We start from the raw sequence: 19628 nt of genomic DNA, 5'->3' as shown, positions 1-19628 counted from the left end.
AGATTTTTTTTTTTAAGCTTTATTTTATTTTTTTTTTTAAGATTTATTTATTTGTGCATACAGGCCAGAGGCTCATGGGCAGCGAGAGGCTTCACCAGAGACAGAGTGGGGAGTAGAACAGGCAGATCAGTGAAGTACAAAGCTGAGGGGAGCAGCGGGCGGGCCAGGAGAGCTCTGCCTCTCCATGTGGTCTCCTCCGGGGCAGGCGGGAATCGAACTCATGCAGAAGTGGCTTTAGCTTCTTAGTGCTGTTCTTTAACCCACTGCGCCACCAGGGAGGGCCCTGGGTTTTTTTTTTTTTTAACTTTTGAAATTTGTTAACTGAATTTTGGGTATCATTTATTGAATAATTCTTCCTGTATCAATAAATTTAAATGTTACCACTTTGTTGTTGTTGTTGTTGTTGTCATTGTTTATATCTAATCCAGTGCTAATATAACATTTTAATAACATTAGGATTATAATCGGGAAGCTTGTCAGTTTGCTCTTATCCGATAAAAGGAGACTTGTCAGTATAGGAATGACCTACCATTAGACCACTAAAATTTTAATTAGTTTCCAGTATTAAATTTCTAGAATTTTTGTATAGATCTGTACTTCTGAATTCCTTAGAAAAATCTGAAGACATGGCAGTACTAGGTCAAATTTCTCTTATGGGAGCAGGATTTCCCAGCCACTTGTATTCATACCATGTCTTCTCGTTGCCCTTTTGATATTAAGAACAAGTATCAGATGCTACTTATATTCACACATGTTCTTTATTTTTATTATAGTGGAAAGCAAAGTGAAATTTTCTTGTTCCCTAACACAAATTAGGTAAAGGTAGCTACATGTTGAACAGCGAAGAAAGGGGAAGACATAGTGCACTTACAAAGTATTTTGTTGCAAGAATACATTTAGATCACTTTGCCTATATATATCCTTTTTAGCTATGTTGTTGCCTTGGCCTTCCGGTAGGCATTTAAAGGTGCTAGTCCTGCTCTATAACCTTCTAAAGTTAAGATGGTGACTTAAGCTATTCCCATGTAGTTGCATATAGAATTTAAGTTTCATGTTGCATGTGCCTTTCCCCCGAGAGATTCCTAACACTGGGTAAGCAGAGGATTTCACTCCTGATCCATGTTGATTTAGTAGGTCTGGGACAAGGAGTTTGTGGAATTTAATTTGTAACAAGCAGGTGATTCTTATCATTAAAGACATTTATGGAAACACTGGCTCAAAGCACAACCTGCATTTGTAAATGTTTAATATTTATGTGAAAAGAACATGTATTTTTTTTTTAAAGATATACTCTTAATTTATAACTACTCAAGTGTGTTAACTGTGTTACTCACATTCTTTACATTATTTACCTACTTGATCTGGAAATTTCTGAAATAGGTGCCTTAAGTTTCATTCTACTGTGTACTTGTCAGTGCCTCATATTCGTTCAAACCTCTCTATACCTGGGTTCAACTTTTCTCATTCCCTTCATTCCTGTTATCATACAATGCCCTTTTTTTCTTGTTAAAATGTGCATCAGAGATTACAAATTACAAAACTTAAAGTCCTACTTAGTCAAGACTTACAGGAAAAATAATTTTTACTTCATTACAAAACACAATTATCGTGTCATAAGTGTATCACAAAGACAGTGACAGTATGCTGATAATTGTTGAGAGTGAACAATGACTATGGAAATCACATAATTCCATAATAAAAATGGAAAAACATTTAAAGATAAATTAGGTAAAAATGTTGCTATATTTATCATTTCATATTTGTATATTCACATTGTTGCATGGTAGAGGATTAACATTAAACATTATTTTAAGACCTCATCAAGAACTTCCCAAAATAAATAAGAAAAAGACCGTGTAGGTAAAAAAAATTACTTGCTGAAGTATGAGTTAATGAAAATGAAAGCATGAATGACCAATAAGAAATGTGACCTGATTACTAATCAGGACTATGTTAGTTAAAACAATAATGATTAGTTTGTATTTGCCAGCATCAAGGGAACTAAATATTTATATTCACTAATGGTTAAAGGGATAAGTTGACAGCCATTTTGAAGAGAAACTTGATACTACCTATTAAAATAATTGTTTTAATTAGTCATTATATTTCTCATTGTCTAGAGAACAACAAAAAAAGTATTAAAAGGCATTTCCTTTGCTATAGCATAAATACTAATTTGAAGTTAAATATTTCATCACTCAAAGGGTATTGTGTAGTTTATCTAAACATAATTTTTAAAAATGGTACCTACACATTCCTTTAATCAGTTAATGATTAAATCATATTGAGGGCTAAAAACATTGAAGTATAAAATGTATGTTATCTTGTTATAATTCAAACAGTAGTTGTTTTTATGTGTTTATCGTCATGTAGCAGCTTTCAGAAGCTGGGTTGGAGATTGTTTTATTGGTGGGCTTTGTATTCTGTATTCTTTGGGAAAAAATTGTTAACTATAATTTATTTTGTGAATTGTTTTATAATGTACTATTGATTTAAATTTTTAAATTTCTATTACTCCATCTGTGAATTGTATTTTGTAATCTGAAAAATATACACAGCATCTATTGAAATTCCTTTAGAATTCTGAAAAATCACTTAGGATATTAATCTTTGTATTTGCATTATTTACTACTTAAATTCTCTGGTTTTTAAGTACATCAGAAGTTTTTTTTATCTATTTACATTAATGAAGAAAATACAATTAAAAAGCAAAACCAAATCTTTAGAGCTTTTCATGACCTCTTGTTCTGTCACCTGGGACTGGTGGTTCTACTTCCATGGTAACACTGTAACTTAAAACTCAGCATTGGGCTTTGGGCATTTCTTTATAAATGTTTTTATGACTTTCACACTATCGGCTGTTTCACACAGCTTCAACTTGAAGGTTGAAATTAAGAAGATTTTAAGCAGGTTAAGGTATCAGTGACTTGATAATTTGGGGGCTGAAGGAAAAGGTACTTTTTCTTATAATTTACCATTATGCTTAAGTTTTGTGTAAGTTTTTTATTTTAGGCTCATTAGTTTTTCAGATCAATACTAAAGGTATTTCCAGTGGTACTGCTCATCTTTTAATAAGAGTATTTCATAAATATTAAGGATAAATCAGTGTCTTCTGTCTTTAGAAATTATTTTTTTGAAAGCAGAGTATAGTGAGAGATTTTTAAATCTTGCTTTTTCTTCCTTCTCTTTTCTTTATACAGAGTCTAGTGCTGTCAGAAAACAGTCCTGGAAGGGATAGTACTGAATATTTTATTATATTTGAGCCTCGGCTCCCAGCTTTATCAAGAACATTAGAACCGTATATTCTACAATTTATGTTTTACAATGGTAAGTTTCTAAGAAACGAATATTCAATTCTAATGTTTGTGGTACTCTAGATAAACTTGTTTTTGCTTACTGTCTAATCATGTTATATAGTATATTTTGGAATAATCAGAGTTTTAAAGTTAAATCATCTGAATGTTTTTTCTTAGATGTTAAGAAGCAGCAACAAATGGCAGCACTTACAAAAGAAAAAGACCAGTTATCTAAGTCTATTATTATGTATAGAAGTTTATTTGAAGCCAGCAAGCAGCTTGTTGATGAAATGAAATGTAAGTCATTTTGTATTCAAAAGTAATAAAATTTATGCTTTGGAGAATGGTGACATTATGAGAGACAAATATGTCTACTTTTCCTGGAACGCTGGTAAACTGCAGAACACTTCAGAAAAGTAGCTGTGATAGTTTATATTGTCATTTGATCTTAAGATGAAATATCCCTTCATTTTAAATACTGCTTACCTTAATCTGAAGTTTTTTGCTATATATATGAACCTGAAACTTAAAGCTTTTTACTTAATGTTTATATTTAGCTCTGGTTTCTGGCAAATGATACCAGATGGTAGTATCACTGAGGGAGTAGTGTGCGATTTAATTTTTAGTATGACTTAAGCGCAGATGTGTAGTGTATGTATTTTACTTAAAATATCTATAATTTATCAACCCATACAAGTATCACAAGGCAGCATAATACCGATAATAAAATATGGAAGTTTTTAAATCAGTATTTAAAATATTTACTGCAATTTTAGTAATGTTCATATGTTGCTAATATATTAGCTGTGCTGTTCTTTATTATCTCTTCTGTTCGTCAGATATTTTTGCTGTGGCTTTTTGTTTCATATTAATTACATAGTTAAATTTTACATCTGTTAACCAACAAAATATGAAAGCTTTTACCAAAGAACTCACTTTCATGTATCTACTTGGAGCCATGGATATTTAAAGGATAAAAGAAATTAAGTAGATTAGGTTATACATCATTTGTAGCACAGAAGTTGTCTGTATAACTTCATATTTAGGAAAGCCTTACGCAGTTATGTATAAATTATGTAAAGTCAGATGGATTAGGACTAACTTATCTAAGTTCACTTGGAGTTTGCAGCGCAAAGTTATATCTCTTTTAACCATGCTAATTTTGTTTCTCTTTTCTTTGTATATTAGATCTAAACCTTAATTTTAGATATTTTTAGTTTAATTTGGAATTTCTATAGTAGTCCTTAGTCTTTTTTGTTTTAGCATTGTTAAGTAGAAAAAGACAAAAAGGATTGAAAATATTTTTCCAAAACTCTTTTTGGGGGCTCTATTTGTTTATAATTTTAGGCCAAGTCGAAGAAGCAAAATTAAAAGAGGCTCAGCTGCGAAATGAACTAAAAACACATAATATAGACATTCCCACAGCACAACAGGTAAGTTCCAGACTTTTTTTTTCCCCCATAAAGTTCTAATCTATACTGTTTTTAACCATGTTTTATTAGGAAAGTTTTAAGCACTTTTGTTTTGGGGATACCAAGACATACATGGATTATAGTATACTTGCTTTCCAGACATTAAAAGGGGCTAACAAATTTTAAAGAAATTCAATTTGTATTTCTAATGTAATGATATCAATAAGTGCAATTAAATAATATACCAACTTGAGAACTGTATTGAAAAAGTTGTGTAAATAATAACTAATCGGTGGCAAAGAACATGAAAAAAGTAACAGAATAGATTTTTCAAAGTTCTTGTATGTGTGTAATTCAGTCTGGAAGAAAAGTATTATAGGTATGTATTTCTTAATAAGGATAAAAAAATGCAATGAGGCAAAAGCTTTACATTACTATAATCTTGTTCTTTTAAAGTAATTTAATTATTTTTAACCAAAATAACCAGATTCCTTTTAAAGTACTTATTAACTGTATGCTCTTACATTGTCCAAATAGTTGATTTTTTTCTCTATCATTATGGTCTTCCTGGTGTGAGAGTAATTGATCTTGTTGATTTTTCTTTATAAATTATAGATACCACACATTGAAACACTTTTGAAAAGAAAGATGTCAGAACAGGAAGAACTAAAGAAAAAACCTAGAAGAGCATGTACTCTCCCTAACTATACTAAAGGCAGTGGAGATGTTTTGGGAAAGGTTTGTAAATGTTTTATCCTTTTAAGAGGCAGTACATTTTATCTTGTTTTGTTGAAGGTGACGTTATAATTAAAATGTTACTTACTTTGTATTTTATAATTTCTTCCAATAAATTATTTTCTCTAATTGGCATAATTGGATTTGGTACAATTTAAAACCAAAATCCATAATTAATCTAATTAATTCTTCTGACTGTTGAGGGCTGTGAAAGAAACAGGTTTTTGTTCAAGTCTTCTTGTCTGCTTAGAGATGCTTTTGTGTTTATCTGGCTTTATAGGTAGCCAAAACCTTTACATGTGACTGAAACATCGGTAAAATAACAAAGAGAAAGATAGGAGTTTTTCTGAGTTCTGAATCTAATGTTAAAACACACTCTGGGGTGTTTCTAGGACTTCAGAAAAATTGGTAAACAAAACCTTATTTACTGCTAAGGGAAAGATGCCATTCTTCTTATATTCTTTCCCTCCTTTATTATCTCTACTTATTATCTCTATTATTTGTTAAAATTTTCCATTTAATATGCATCCATCTCAGCTTTCTGCTTTTACCTCCATTTCAAAATTAAAACTGAAACTGAGGTACAGAAAGTTTAAAAATGCTCAAGGATGGCTCTCCCTGGTGGCTCAGTGGGTTAAAGCACAGCACTGAGAAGCTAAAGCCACTTCCGCATGAGTTCAAGGTGATCACATGGCATGGCAGACCTCTCCTGACCCGCCCTCTGCTCCCCTCAGCAGTGTACTTTGTAGATCTGCCTGTTCTGCTCCCCACCCTGTCTCTGATGAGGCCTCTCACCACCCCTGAGCTTCTGGCCTGTACCCCAGTTCTGTATGAATAAATAAAATAAATCTCTAAAAAAAAATGCTCAAGATCACTTAAGAAAGCAAGTGACAGAGCCATTCTCAAAGCATCTGCTCTGACCCCAAAGTCTGCTGTTACTCCCTGTTCTCTATTGTCTGTGCTCATTCTGCTTTCACAACTACTTGAGCTTTTTACAGTATTTTTAGTTTTTGTGAGGAAATTGAGATTTTCTCATGTAAATACTTGTCAAGATGCAACAAATGGCAAAATTAGATAAAATCAAAGTCTCTCTGATTACAAAGTCCATGTAGTTTTTTTTTCTTGGTGAACCATTCCCTAACAGCACAAGCAAGCTATTCATTGAAAATAGCAGGCAGTGGTTAATCTAAAAGCATATAGCAGTGTTTACTACTGAAATCATATTATGCTGTTATATAAACCCCAGATATTAAAATTGAAAAATTAAGAATGTAAATTCATAATTTGGAAAACATACGTTAAATTGTTAATTCTCAAAACTTACTTATTTAAATAAGTAGTCCTGTGATTTGAAGGTTACAGATATCTGTAATTAGCTGACAGGTCTTCAGATGTATTTTAAGCTCTTCCATCCAAATATTTCTCATCATGTTTTTGAAAATAGGAGGGAAACCTTTAAAATTTCATTTCATATAGTTTCTCCTCTGTCCTCTCAGAAGTAGAAACTCTCTTCTAACCAGAGGATAAATGTCCAACCCTTCAAAATCCTGCTTAATCTGTTTGCTGTATTTCTTTTCTAAAAACTTCTACCCTAACTCTAAAATAATCATGTGAAATATAGTAGGAGAGTAGTAAAGATTTCACCGAGATCTTACAATATTTTTAACTTCAATAATACTTAAGTTTGGGGTCTCCCTGGTGGTGTAGTAGGTTAAGCCACAGCACTATGAAACTTATCAGCAGCCAATGCAGCTCAATTTAGATCCCCAACTAGAGAGCTAACCCACATGGAGAAGTAGACCTCTCCTGTCTCTCCTGCTGCTTCCCTCAGCAATCTGCCTGTTCTGCTCCCTACTCTTTTCTCTGGTGAATGCTCTCACCATCACCCCTACCTCCGCATCTCTGGTCTGCATCCCAGCTTTTTATAAGCATAAATAAATCTTTTAAGAAAGAAAGAAAGAAAGGAAAGAATACCTCTTTTAAATTAACTTGGATATTTTAGTCTTTCCTTCTACTCTGAAAAGTTTAATATCACATCAGTTAGTACTCCTTTTCTTTAAATGTCATCTATCTCCCGTCCCTGACTGAGGAAATAATGTCCATGAAAAGGGGTAATATACATTCAGAAAAGCTGTAAACATAGTTAAAAGTTGAAGGAACCAAACATTGAATATTGTACACAATTTAAAAAAGAACAATGCATATTTTAGAAAGCCTTAAATTTTTGACTTCGTGGAGGAAAAACAACTGAATATACTTTGTACTCCTGAAAGTTTAAGGAGAAAGTATAATGTTATGGAGTCTAATGAGAGCTTCAGCCATATCTTCATTTAGAAACAATTAGCCCAATAATAAAATGAGGCTGTTTATGAGCTGCCACAAAATGGGCTAGTGTCCCTACACTTGTTAGTATGGAAAGAGGGTCATGTAATTTGATTTGCATATTTTTCCTCTTTATTTATGTGTAACATAGTTGCTCTGCATGTCTCTTTTCTTACTTTTCTCCCACTAATTTCTAGATAATTGAAATATAAAGAGATATTATCGTATTTTTAACAGTGACGTGCATTTTTATTGCCTGGGCAGGTTTTTACATCCAGATCAAATTAAAAAATGGGTAGATGTAGCCGTACCAATGGAATGAATGAGTTTCTTAAATGACAGCAAAATTCCGCCCTTATTGAACATTGAGCAAGAATGCTTGTGACTTAAAGTATTTGTAAATAGGAAAGTATTTACACTAATTCTTATAAGAAAAAATTCTTGTGAAATAAATACTATAGTATTAAAGTAAAACATAACTTAAGGGACCTCCCTGGTGGCGCAGCAGGTTGAAGCACTGCACTGAGAAGCTTAAGGCCACTTCCGCATGAGTTCGATCCCCGCCTGCCCGGGAGGAGATCCACATGGCGTGGCGGACCTCTGCTCCCCTCAGCAGTGTACTTACCGATCTGCCTGTTCTGCTCCCCACTCTGTCTCTGGTGAATCTTCTCACCCTCTGCATCTCTGGCCTGTACCTGGTTCTGTATAAATAAATAAATCTTTAAAAAAAAAAAAAATAGAAGGGTATAATATATAATTGTTTGATTTGTATCTTAAAACTTGTATACATATTTTATGATTATTTTTATCAGATGTGGAAAAAAATATATTATTAAATTGCTGATAACGTTCTATATTTTTATTTGTTCATTTGCATAATTTGCTAGACTTTATCTGTGAAACAGTTTTCCCAAAATTTAATAACAAAATAGACAGCTTAATATATTCAAATCAGTAAGTTTTTACAGCTTGAAGATTTTTTTTAAATTCATATGAATGTTTCAGAAAAGTATTTGGCAGTTTAGAATTGGGCTTTTAAAAATTATTTCATATCAAACTTTCATATGCTTAATAGATTTTGCTTATTTTTTTTTTTCAATGGGTTATAGATTGCACACCTAGCACAAATTGAAGATGATAGAGCTGCAATGGTTATTTCTTGGCATCTGGCAAGTGACATGGATTGTGTGGTCACCCTAACCACTGATGCTGCACGTCGTATCTATGATGAAACCCAAGGTCGTCAGCAAGTGTTGCCCCTTGATTCTATTTATAAGAAGACTCTTCCAGATTGGAAAAGGTTAGACAAAAGCAAAATTAATTATTATTTTGAAATATATTTTCTATTTTTTATCAACATAAAAACTTCAGTTACCTACATTATTTTTGTCTTTGTCAGAAATGTGCATATTTTACTAAGATCAGTATTGTAATATATTTGATCATATATGCTGGCTGTGTTTGACTTATTTGTAAGTATCATTCATGCACACACACACACTCAAAGCAAAATTTTGTCCTTTGTAACAGGATGTTATCTTTTGTCTTATTCGTGTCCTATGAAAACAAACAGGCACTATTTAGGTAGAGAGAATCTCTGACTTTTTTTTTTAATTTACCTTAAAACATTACAAGGAAATAATAACCAAAAAATATGAAAATTTATGACAGACTGTTGACCAATAGTTTTCCATATTACTAAACAAAGCTTTACAAGGCCTAGAGATGGATAGGAATAGGACCTGAAGAATGGAATTCATATTAAGAGTCAGCTGGGTCATTAAACTAACATTTCACTTTATAATGTAAAAGTAAATTAAGGATGCAACTAAAAATTGAATTCACCTGCTTACTTCTAAAATTTCCTACTCTGCTGTTAGTTAGCAGTCTTTTTTTTTTTAATTATTATTTTTACATCATTCTGTGCATTTTTTCATCTCAGTTGTTATCCCTGTGGGCTTCCCATCACCATATCACCCATGTGCTATCACCATAATCCAGTGCATTACACTACCCCCACTGTCTTTGATCCCATTCCCCACTCCACCCCCATAAAATGTCTCTGGTATGTAGCTGTTCATTATTATTCTTATTTTCTCGCCTGGTCCGTTATATTTCTAGTCAGCAGTCATTTTAAAGCAACATAGGAGAAATCCTGTTATATCACAATTTTTGTGTTGATAATTTTTGTGAGAATAATTTCCCTTTGGAAGGCTTTTCAGAAGACCAACTTAAGAATCTTGACTTTTGGAAAATACAAATTTGCTACAACTAATTCTTGCTCTAAAAACTGGTTATCCTTTCCTTGATAGGGTCTCTTACTCTTAATTGAGTTAATGAATTCCTGTAGCTAGATGTCCCCACCCCATTCCCTTCCAGTCCCAGCACTCCTACCTTGAAGATTTAGGAAAACTCTAGTATTGGAAGGGAAAGACCCCAGTATCCCACCAATTCTGTTATTACCTTGGGACTTCAGTTGCTCATTCCATACCATACACTGAGTGGGAAGGATAGGGAGCCAGGGCACTGAGCTTATTACCCTCCCTCACGTGTGTCAGTCTTTGGCTTTTTCCCTTCCCTCATCCATTGCAGTACTCCATGTGAAACAGTCATATCATTGGCATCCTCATTTACGGCTGGCTTTAAGGGCTGCCTTCTCCTTTCCTATCAAACAAAGCAGCATTACAAAACTGAGGAAGTAACAGATAAACCAAGCAGATAGTTTATATGGTGAATTTTTTCATTTCTAAAGCTATATTTAGGGATATGCCACTTGTGGATGGGAATTGATTAAATGATCACACGATACACAATATATTCTTAGGGTTTTTTGTATTTTTTACTTATGTATTTGTAATTTTTATGTATTTGTTTAACACGTTTTGAAATTTTTTCTTTCAGACCTCTACCTCATTACCGAAATGGAAAATTATATTTTAAACCCATTGGAGATCCAGTCTTTGCCCGAGATTTGTTAACGTTTCCAGATAATGTAGAACATTGTGAAACAGGTAATGGACATTGTGATGACTTTATTTTATATACATGTTACATTTGTTATCCAGACACATAAATTTCTAATACAGAGATTTATGTTCTTATTTGGTTTAAAAGTGATAGTTTTCTTAATGTGTAATTTTTAATTTTTCAATTTGATTATTGAATTTTTTAGTATTTGGTATGCTGTTAGGAGACACCATTATTTTGGATAACCTGGATGCTGCAAATCATTATAGAAAAGAGGTAAGCATTTGAATTTGAATTCTTTTTAAATTTGTATGTCTAATTTTTTTTTAAAGATTTATTTATTTATGCATACAGAACTGGAGTACAGGCCAGAGGTGTCGGGGGGTGAGAAGATTCATCAGAGACAGAGTAGGGAGCAGAACAGGCAGAACTGATGAACACTGCTAAGGAGAGTAGTGGGTGGGTCAGGAGAGGTCTGCCGCACCATGTGGATCACCTCCGGAGCGGGGATGAAACTCATGCTAAAGTGATTTTGTCTTCTTAGTGCTGTGCTTTAACCCACTGCGCTACCAGGGTGGGCCCTGTATGTCTAATTTTAATAAGTATTTTTAAAATTTAGTACATTAGAAATTTCATTTTATTTTACATATGCAAATAGCTCACCTTATCAAATCCAATTTAAGCCTCACAAATTTTAAAACAATATAAAGTGGCCCTCCCTGGTGGCACAACAGGTTGAAGCACAGCACTGTGAAGCTATTGCAACCACTCTGCAATGCAGCTTCGATCCCCAGCTGGGGAGCTGACCCACATAGCACGGAAGACCTCTCCTGACCTGCCAGCTGCTCCCTTCAGCAGTGTACTTTGTCAGTTGTTCTGTTCTGCTCCCTACTTTATCTCTGGTAACCCCTCTCACCACTCACATATCTGGCCTCTAGCCCAGTTCTGTGTGTATAAATAAGTCTTACAGAAAACAAACAAAAAAAAACAATATAAAGTTGGTTAAAATACATAAAATAATGGAACTCGGTAGAAATTAAAATGAGACATGTTGTGGGGGCTATGAGCTTGTTTTTAAAACTCAGAGTTGTATTCATTATTAATGACAGTATGGAAAAGATATGCTCATGTAATGCTGATAGAAATGTAATTTGGCGTGACTCTTGTTTACTAGTTGGGGCTGCTATAGAGTACCTACCAAAGGTCTGGTCACTTAAACAGTAGATATTTATTTTCGGTTCCGGAGACTTAAAAAAGTCAAGGTATGGGCAGGATCAGTTCTTTCTGAGGGTTCTGTTCCAGGCCCTTCTCCTTGGTTTATAGGTGAAATAGAGCATGTGTATCTGTTCACATCTATGCATAACTTTGTCTAAGGATACCACCCCTTCGATCAGGGCCCAACCTTATAATCTCATTTTAACTTGGTTACCTCTATAAGCACCCTATTTTCAAATAATGTCACATTCTTAGGATTTTATTGTATGGATTTTGAGGGACAAAATTCAGCCAATAACACTTTTGGAGGGCAGTTTGGTAGTATGAGTATTTCAGCTGTCTTTTGTTACCTAATAAATACTCCAACAGTTAATAGCTTTAAATAACAGTGTATTAGTTCTCATCATTCTGGGCCTTTATCCAATAGTGTTAGCAAGTTGCAAAGTTGACTGCTTGAACTGGGGTGGTGAAAGATGGATTAGGAAGTTTAGAAAGACAGAAGAGGCTGGTAGATGTGAGCCAAAAACTATTTTACAACACTATATCTGACTGATCATATCACTAAGATATGTATCTTAATGAACTGCAACAAAGTAAAGTTTCTAAGTCAAGATAGAAACTTCACTTAGACACTAAGTAGAAAAGGAAAAGAAAAAATAAATAAATAAATGGGTTTCCTAGGGAATTCTTCAATACAAATTGGCATGCCTAGCCCCCACCCCAATCTGTTTGCAGTCTCTGTTTATGATACATGACTGGGTTAAAGACCTCAAGGTAAGGGCTTCCCTGGTGGTGCAGGGGTTAAAGTTTCAACACTACCATACTATCTGCAACATGAGTTCCATCCCTGCCCTGGGAGCTGACCATGTGGTGCAGCAGACCTCCCCTGTCTTCCCCACTGCTCCCCTCTGCAGTGTTTTAGTAAACCCACCTTTCTGCTACCCACTCTTTCTGGTGAATCCTCTTACACCCAACGCCACTGGCCTAAATCCCAGTTCTTGTACACATAAATAAAAAAATAAAAACCTTAAGATTAGCATTTGGAAGGGGAAAAAAAAGATTAGCATTTGGTTTCATTATGGTGCTAGATTGGATATCAGTCTAATTAGTTATAAGATTGCTAGAAACACATTATCTCTGAAGGAGCTTAGCTTAGAAATGAAATAATTTTCATTTTGAACATAGGAACAAATATTTTTGAAATATGTTTCTATAGTTTAAGAAACAATAGTATTTAAAATGAGAAAAGAACTAGTTGACTTAAAGAACTCAAATAGAGTATCTAAAAATAAGACATAATAAATATTAACTACTCACTGGACATTTTTAACAGCTCAAGAGAAAATTACTGTATTGGAATATGTCAGAAAAACTACTCAGAATGCAGCCCAGAGAGAAGGAATGTAAGGGAAAGACATTAAGAGCAAAGGGAGATAGAATGTAACATCTCAAAAGTTTAATCTGGACCCTCCCTGGTGGCGTAGCAGGTTAAAACACAGCACTAAGAAGCTAAAGCTACTTCAGCATGAGTTCGATGCCCAGCTCCGGAGGTGACCCACATGACATGGCAGACCTCTCCTGACCCACCCACTGCTCCCCTCAGCAGTGTACTTGGTTAGTCTGCCTGTTCTGCTCCCCACTCTGTCTCTGGTGAATCCCCTGCACCTGTGGCTTGTACCCCAGCTCTGTATGCATAAATAAATAAATTTTTTTTTTTAAAAAGTTTAATCTGAATGCCAAAATGAGGGAAGAAAAGGGTCAGTGGCAACATTTGAAAAACCTAATGACAGAGACTTTTTGAAGACACCATTCTGTCGGTTAGCATAAGTTTTCCTAGCTCTTTAAATTTTCTCTCGCTTCGTTCTTGATGCTATTTATCAGCCCCTCTTTGCTTCTTCTACCCTTTTCCTGTCCTGATAGCAGGTAGGAATGGGTATTACCCAGAGCTGCAGAACTGATGTTCACACACCAAATCTGCAGAAGCTCTCATGACCTTTTTTGTCCTAATAGAGTGCTTAAGTAAAAATCATAAAATTAAAGGATACTTTGAGAATTGAAAAACTCTCCTTGAGGCCCTCCGTGGCGGTGCAGCGGGTTAAAGCACAGCACTAAGAAGCTAAAGCCACTTCAGCATGAGTTAGATCCCTGCCCCAGAGGTGATTCACATGGCATGGCAGACCTCTCCTAACCCGCCAGCTGCTCCCCTCAGCAGTTGATCTGCCTGTTCTGCTCTCCACCTTGTCTCTGGTGAATCCTCTCACCACCCCTGCACCTCTGGCCTGTACCCCAGTTCTGTATGCATAAATAAATAATCTTAAAAAAAAAAACTGTCCTTGAAAGTAGTATTTACAGAATACTAGTAGTACTAATAGAATTTGCAGAATATAGAATATAAAGGGATACGAACTAGCCTTTCCTCCAGACGTATGGAAATCATCTCCCATATTATCAGGCTGTTAACAATACATTAAACAAGTCTGTAGTTTTGAGTTGTGTTATAATATGTTATACACAATGTATAATATGATAGCCTTTAAAATATCATCTAAATAAATCCTAATAAATGGATAGATTGTACATGAATTCCACATTCATTGTTTTGGAAAACATACAAAATTCACAACAAAACTGAAGACAGTATGGTGTGATTATTTGTTTTATTAAAAGTCCCATTTCATTAAAAAAAAAAATCCACCACAGGTTTTCTTCAAAATCGCATCTTAACAAAAAAAAATCTCATCTTACTGCCATTTTGTGAAAAAATTTTGAAGTATCCAATTTAGTAGGTAAATATAATTAAAGAATTATTAAAGGAATATTAGCCATGATTGTCTTTTAAGAAGTTTTTTTTTTTTTTTTAAAGATTTGTTTATTTGTACAGAACTGAGTACAGGCCAGAGATGCGGAGGGTGAGAGGGTTCACCAGAGACAGTGGGGTGTAGAACAGGCAGATAGAAGAAGTACACTGCTGAGGGGAGCAGCGGGCGGGTCAGGAGAGGTGTGCTGCCATGTGGATCTGCTCCGGGGCAGGCAAGGATCGAACTCTTGAGGAAGTGGCTTAAGCTTCTTTGTGCTGTGCTTTAACCCGCTGCGCCACCAGGGAGGGCCCATGATTGTCTTTTTTCGTGTCACTACTTTTGCATTTAAAAACAAATTCTATTTTTTTATTTTTATAAAAATAAGATACTAAAAATTCTGTTTTAAAATTCAGAAACTCCAAGTCTCTGACTTAACTCCCAAGATTAGGTTAAATTAGGTATCTTTACATGTTGTAAATTATAATGTTCTCCAGTGATTTCTCAACACATGTGTTCTGCTTCATATGTGAATTTTCCATTATTATGTAACTCATTGAGGCGTGTCATACTTTTTTACTAATAAAGCAGTGTTTCATTATACATTGTCTCATCTGTGATTATTTTTTCAAAGTAAGTTCTTAGAAGTAGAATTTAAGTCATGCAGAGTGTTAAACTTTATAAGGCTTTTACATTTCCTTTGAAAAGGACTGTCCAGAGCAGATGAGTACGAAAAGATTCTTTTTCCATAACTTTCCCATTATTAGCCGTGTGTGTTGGGGGCCAAGCGAGAAGGTAGTGAAAATACCACATTCAAATTCCATTTTCTGCTTACCAATGAAGTCCGGCATTTTATTTTTTGTATGTTTCATGGCCCTTTTTTGAAAGAACATTGATAAAGGTCATCAGTACTGAATCCAAGATTTTTCTTTTATTCTTTCACTTCTCTAACAAATTTAATTCTCAAATAACACTTTGTACTTCCCTCTCTATGACTTAGGTTTTATTAATTCTCCTTGAACACTTGAATTACTCTCTAATCTTATTTTGCTATCCTTGGTCATCCAGAAACTTAAGTGAACAAGGGAAACTGAGCATATGATGCTCACTTGATCCTGCCATAGGTTTGACAGGCAGAAGCTGTCTGACTAGTCCCTCTTTCTTCCCTATTCTTATCAAACTGCCAGTTTCTATGTGCAATGTCACTGTACTGAATTAGGCTAACACTTAAGAATTAATTTCCCTTCTTCAGGTATTTTCCCCCAGGTTTATCTTATACTTAAGTAATTTGTTAATCTTGGAAAATACTACCATGATCCTGTCATTTCTAATCTCAGAACCCTTAAATGATTCCCCTCTTTTATAACACTTGAAATAGATTTTGTAGTTTCACTAATTAATGCCCATTTATTTACAATAGGTTGTTAAAATTACACACTGTCCTACACTGCTGACCAGAGATGGAGATCGTATTCGAAGTAATGGAAAGTTTGGGGGCCTTCAGAATAAAGCCCCTCCAATGGATAAACTTCGGGGAATGGTATTTGGAGCTCCAGTACCAAAACAGTGCCTGATCTTAGGGGAGCAAATAGGTAGGTTGAATAAATATTTAAATAACAATTATTTATTTTATTTTATACCTTTATTTGAAACTTGTATATTGAGATTCTAACATGAAAATTAACAGGTAAATAATAAAATGTTTGAAGTCTAATACAAATGTTTTTCTTATATAAGGAAGTTTCAAATTATGTAGGAATTAGATTTTACCCTCATATGTTAGTTCTTCTGTCTTAAAATTAAGAAGATACTGTCCTTGTTGAAATAATCAGTGTATTATCAAAAAATTGTAGTACTTGTTTTAATATCAAAATTGGTAACCATCTTGAATACAACTGAGAGTGTTTTAGAAGTGTATGATATGTGTTCTCTCTCTCCCCTTTTATAATTTAAATTCCCTTATTTTTGATAGTCAATATAATTGTCTCATCTGTACTCTTGAAGTACATATACTTTATAGAATTCCTCTACAGACCATTACCTCACCACTGCTTTGCTTTAATTTTATATCTTTCTAATACTCTTGAGTCCCCAGATACATCTAGTTTTCTAGCAAAATGTTTAGTGTTAATTTTTTAAAACTAATTGTTAAATGCAATAATTTCTTTAAACTACTGGTTTATGGAATCACTGGGTAACAAAATTTTCTGATTTGTAGATTTGTATCTGGCTTATCATTTGAAGTGCAATAAAATGCAATTATCATTTATCTGAATTTCAAAAACAGAATGGTAACATAAAAATGAACAGTTTACAGTCTTAACCATGTTTATATACAGTTCAGTCTTAAATACATTTATATTGTTGTGTAGCCAATCTCCAGAATTGTTACCAGTTTGTAAAACGGAAACTCTCTATTCAGCAACTTTTCCCCTTTACCCCAAAGCCCCTAGGGGTCACCAAGATTTCTTTCTATGAATTTGACTGCTCTAGGCAACTCATGTAATTGTAACTATACAGTAATTGTCCTCTGTGACTGACTTAATTTCACTTAGCATAATGTGCTCTAGGTACACAGTTTATTAAATGAATGTATCACCTTTGCTAACTTTTGTGTTAAAAATACACATTTTATAAAGAGCTTGATCTATTTTCACACAATGAACACTGTCTCTGTGTTTTAGAAGTAAAACATTAATAGCACAAAAAAACTTCTTATGCCTTCTTCTAGTCACTGCCTAACCACCTCTCTTAAAGCATAACTTTTATAAAAATTACAGTATAATTTCAATCTGTATGCATTATGCTCACCACCAGAAATCTAGTTTCTAATCCATCACCAAAAAATTGATCCCTTTTACCCATTTTGTCCACATCCCAGTCCTGTCTTGGTAACCACCAGTCCCTTCTGTATCTGTAGTTTTGTAACTGTTGTTCTTTTGTTTAATTGTATTGTGTTGTTGTTTAATATTCCAAGTATGTATAAAATCATCAGATATTTGTTTTTCTCTAGGTTACTTAGTATAATACATTCTAATTTCATCTGTTTGTAGTCAGAAATGGCAAGATTTTCTTCTTTTTTTATAACTAATATTCCAGTTTGTACACATGACACATCTTTATTCTTTCATCCACCTGTAGGTTTATTGTTAGTAAATTTTAAATATAAATTGTGGTAGAATATAGATAAATATGGGGACTAGCCAGCTCATCTTATGAAACAATCCTCTTTCTGAAAATAGTACAGAAAAGAAAACAAAGGTTACCACTCTAGCTATGTTCAGGAAGTTCTTGACATGCTTACATAGAAAGAGAATTTTTGGCCCTCCCTGGTGGCGTAGCGGGTTAAAGCACAGCACTAAGAAGCTTAAGCCACTTCTGCATGAGTTCAATCCCCGCCTGCCCCGGAGGTGACCACATGGCGCAGCAGACCTCTCCTGACCCGCCCACTGCTCCCCTCAGCAGTGTACTTCATCGATCTGCCTGTTCTGCTCCCCACTCTGTCTCTGGTGAATCCTCTCACCCTCTGCATCTCTGGCCTGTACCCCAGCTCTGTATGAATAAATAAATCTTTAAAAAGAAAAAAAAGAAGGAAAGAAGAGAATTTAATATGGAATGGAATAGTTTATTTTAATGTTCCCTTTATCCTCAATGGTTTTGCCCTAGATATATACATCACTTGCTGCTTTTCTCTTTAGTTCTGTAATGGCACACCTTCAGAGAGAATGTCCCTGGTTACTCTGTCTAAAACAAAGGACCCACCATGAGGAGTGAATAGCTTTTTGACATGATCTACTAGAAGAAGTGAGAAAAGAAAATATACTCTTATTATACTATTTTGAAGTTATGTAACATTTTAAAATACCAAGATACAGTTGTGTACTCATACCCCTAAATCATATCCACTGTTAGTGGTGAAGGAATATGGGTGCTTTGGTGATGGGAAAACTGCAGTAACCACACATGAAGGGAATAATCCTGTATTGTGAAAACATTTAACAAGGATGTGAAATAATGGTACTGCATTAAAAATATATATAATAATTAGTAGGTCACATCCATTGTTGTAAACTAGTGTTAGCTAAATATTTTTTTTTATGCAAATGGAAAAACCAATGACAGGCCGAGGGAAGAAAATGTAACCTATGGTAGACAAAGTCATTATACATATACTATGAAAAATAGAAAACAACCTTTAAAAATCAAGGGAAAAAAGCAGATTACAGAAAAACTAAACTATATTAAGTATAATATATTAAGATATGTTGATCTGTATGATACATTGAAATGTAATCCATATATTTAAGTGAACTAGTTTTATTAAGTATGTTGCTATTTCCATAGTATTATCAATTTTTTATAAACAGAATTAAATAGCAAAAAATATTTTGAGTTAGTAAAGACTTTATATATATATATACACACACACACATACATACATATATATATATATATAAAATAGTATATTTTACATCATTTTGTGCATTTTACCATCTCAGTTGCAATCCCCTTGGGCATCCCCAAATCACCCATGTGCCATCACTATAGTCCAGTGCATTTTCTTCCCCCACACTGTTTTTGATCCCATTCCCCACTCTACCCCCAACAAAATGCCTCTGGTATATAGCTGTTCATCATTATCATTATTTTCTCGCCTGTTCCCTTATATTCCTGCTAAGAGAGAAACCATCCGGTATTTTTCCTTTTCTTTCTGGCTTGTTTCACTAAGCATGATCTTTTCCAATTCCATCCATGTTGCTGCAAAAGACATGTGTTTGTTTGTTTGTTTGTTTGTTTGTTTGTTTGTTTGTTTGTTTGTTTGTTTGTTTTGGGTTGCTGAGTAATATTCCATTGTGTATATGTACCACATCTTTTTTTTTTTTTTT

At 34.1% G+C, this 19628-nt stretch overlaps 1 protein-coding gene across 1 annotated transcript in view; it reads left to right on the top strand.

Moving 5' to 3' along the window:
* SMCHD1 (structural maintenance of chromosomes flexible hinge domain containing 1) overlaps nt 1–19628 on the top strand; it is a 123967-nt gene that overhangs the window by 92907 nt on the left and 11432 nt on the right. Inside the window, exons 38-45 of the mRNA XM_004683766.2 lie at nt 3201–3327; nt 3474–3593; nt 4644–4729; nt 5324–5446; nt 8875–9065; nt 10667–10776; nt 10938–11008; nt 16163–16334. Coding sequence (XP_004683823.1) covers nt 3201–3327; nt 3474–3593; nt 4644–4729; nt 5324–5446; nt 8875–9065; nt 10667–10776; nt 10938–11008; nt 16163–16334 — 1000 coding nt within the window. The remainder of the gene's footprint in view (nt 1–3200; nt 3328–3473; nt 3594–4643; nt 4730–5323; nt 5447–8874; nt 9066–10666; nt 10777–10937; nt 11009–16162; nt 16335–19628) is intronic.

This window comes from Condylura cristata, unplaced genomic scaffold (assembly GCF_000260355.1).
Source record: "Condylura cristata isolate star-nosed mole 26May11 unplaced genomic scaffold, ConCri1.0 scaffold00016, whole genome shotgun sequence".
Lineage (NCBI taxonomy): Eukaryota > Metazoa > Chordata > Mammalia > Eulipotyphla > Talpidae > Condylura > Condylura cristata.
The sequence above is the reverse complement of the archived record's forward strand: the minus strand, read 5'-3'. Positions and strand labels throughout refer to the sequence as shown.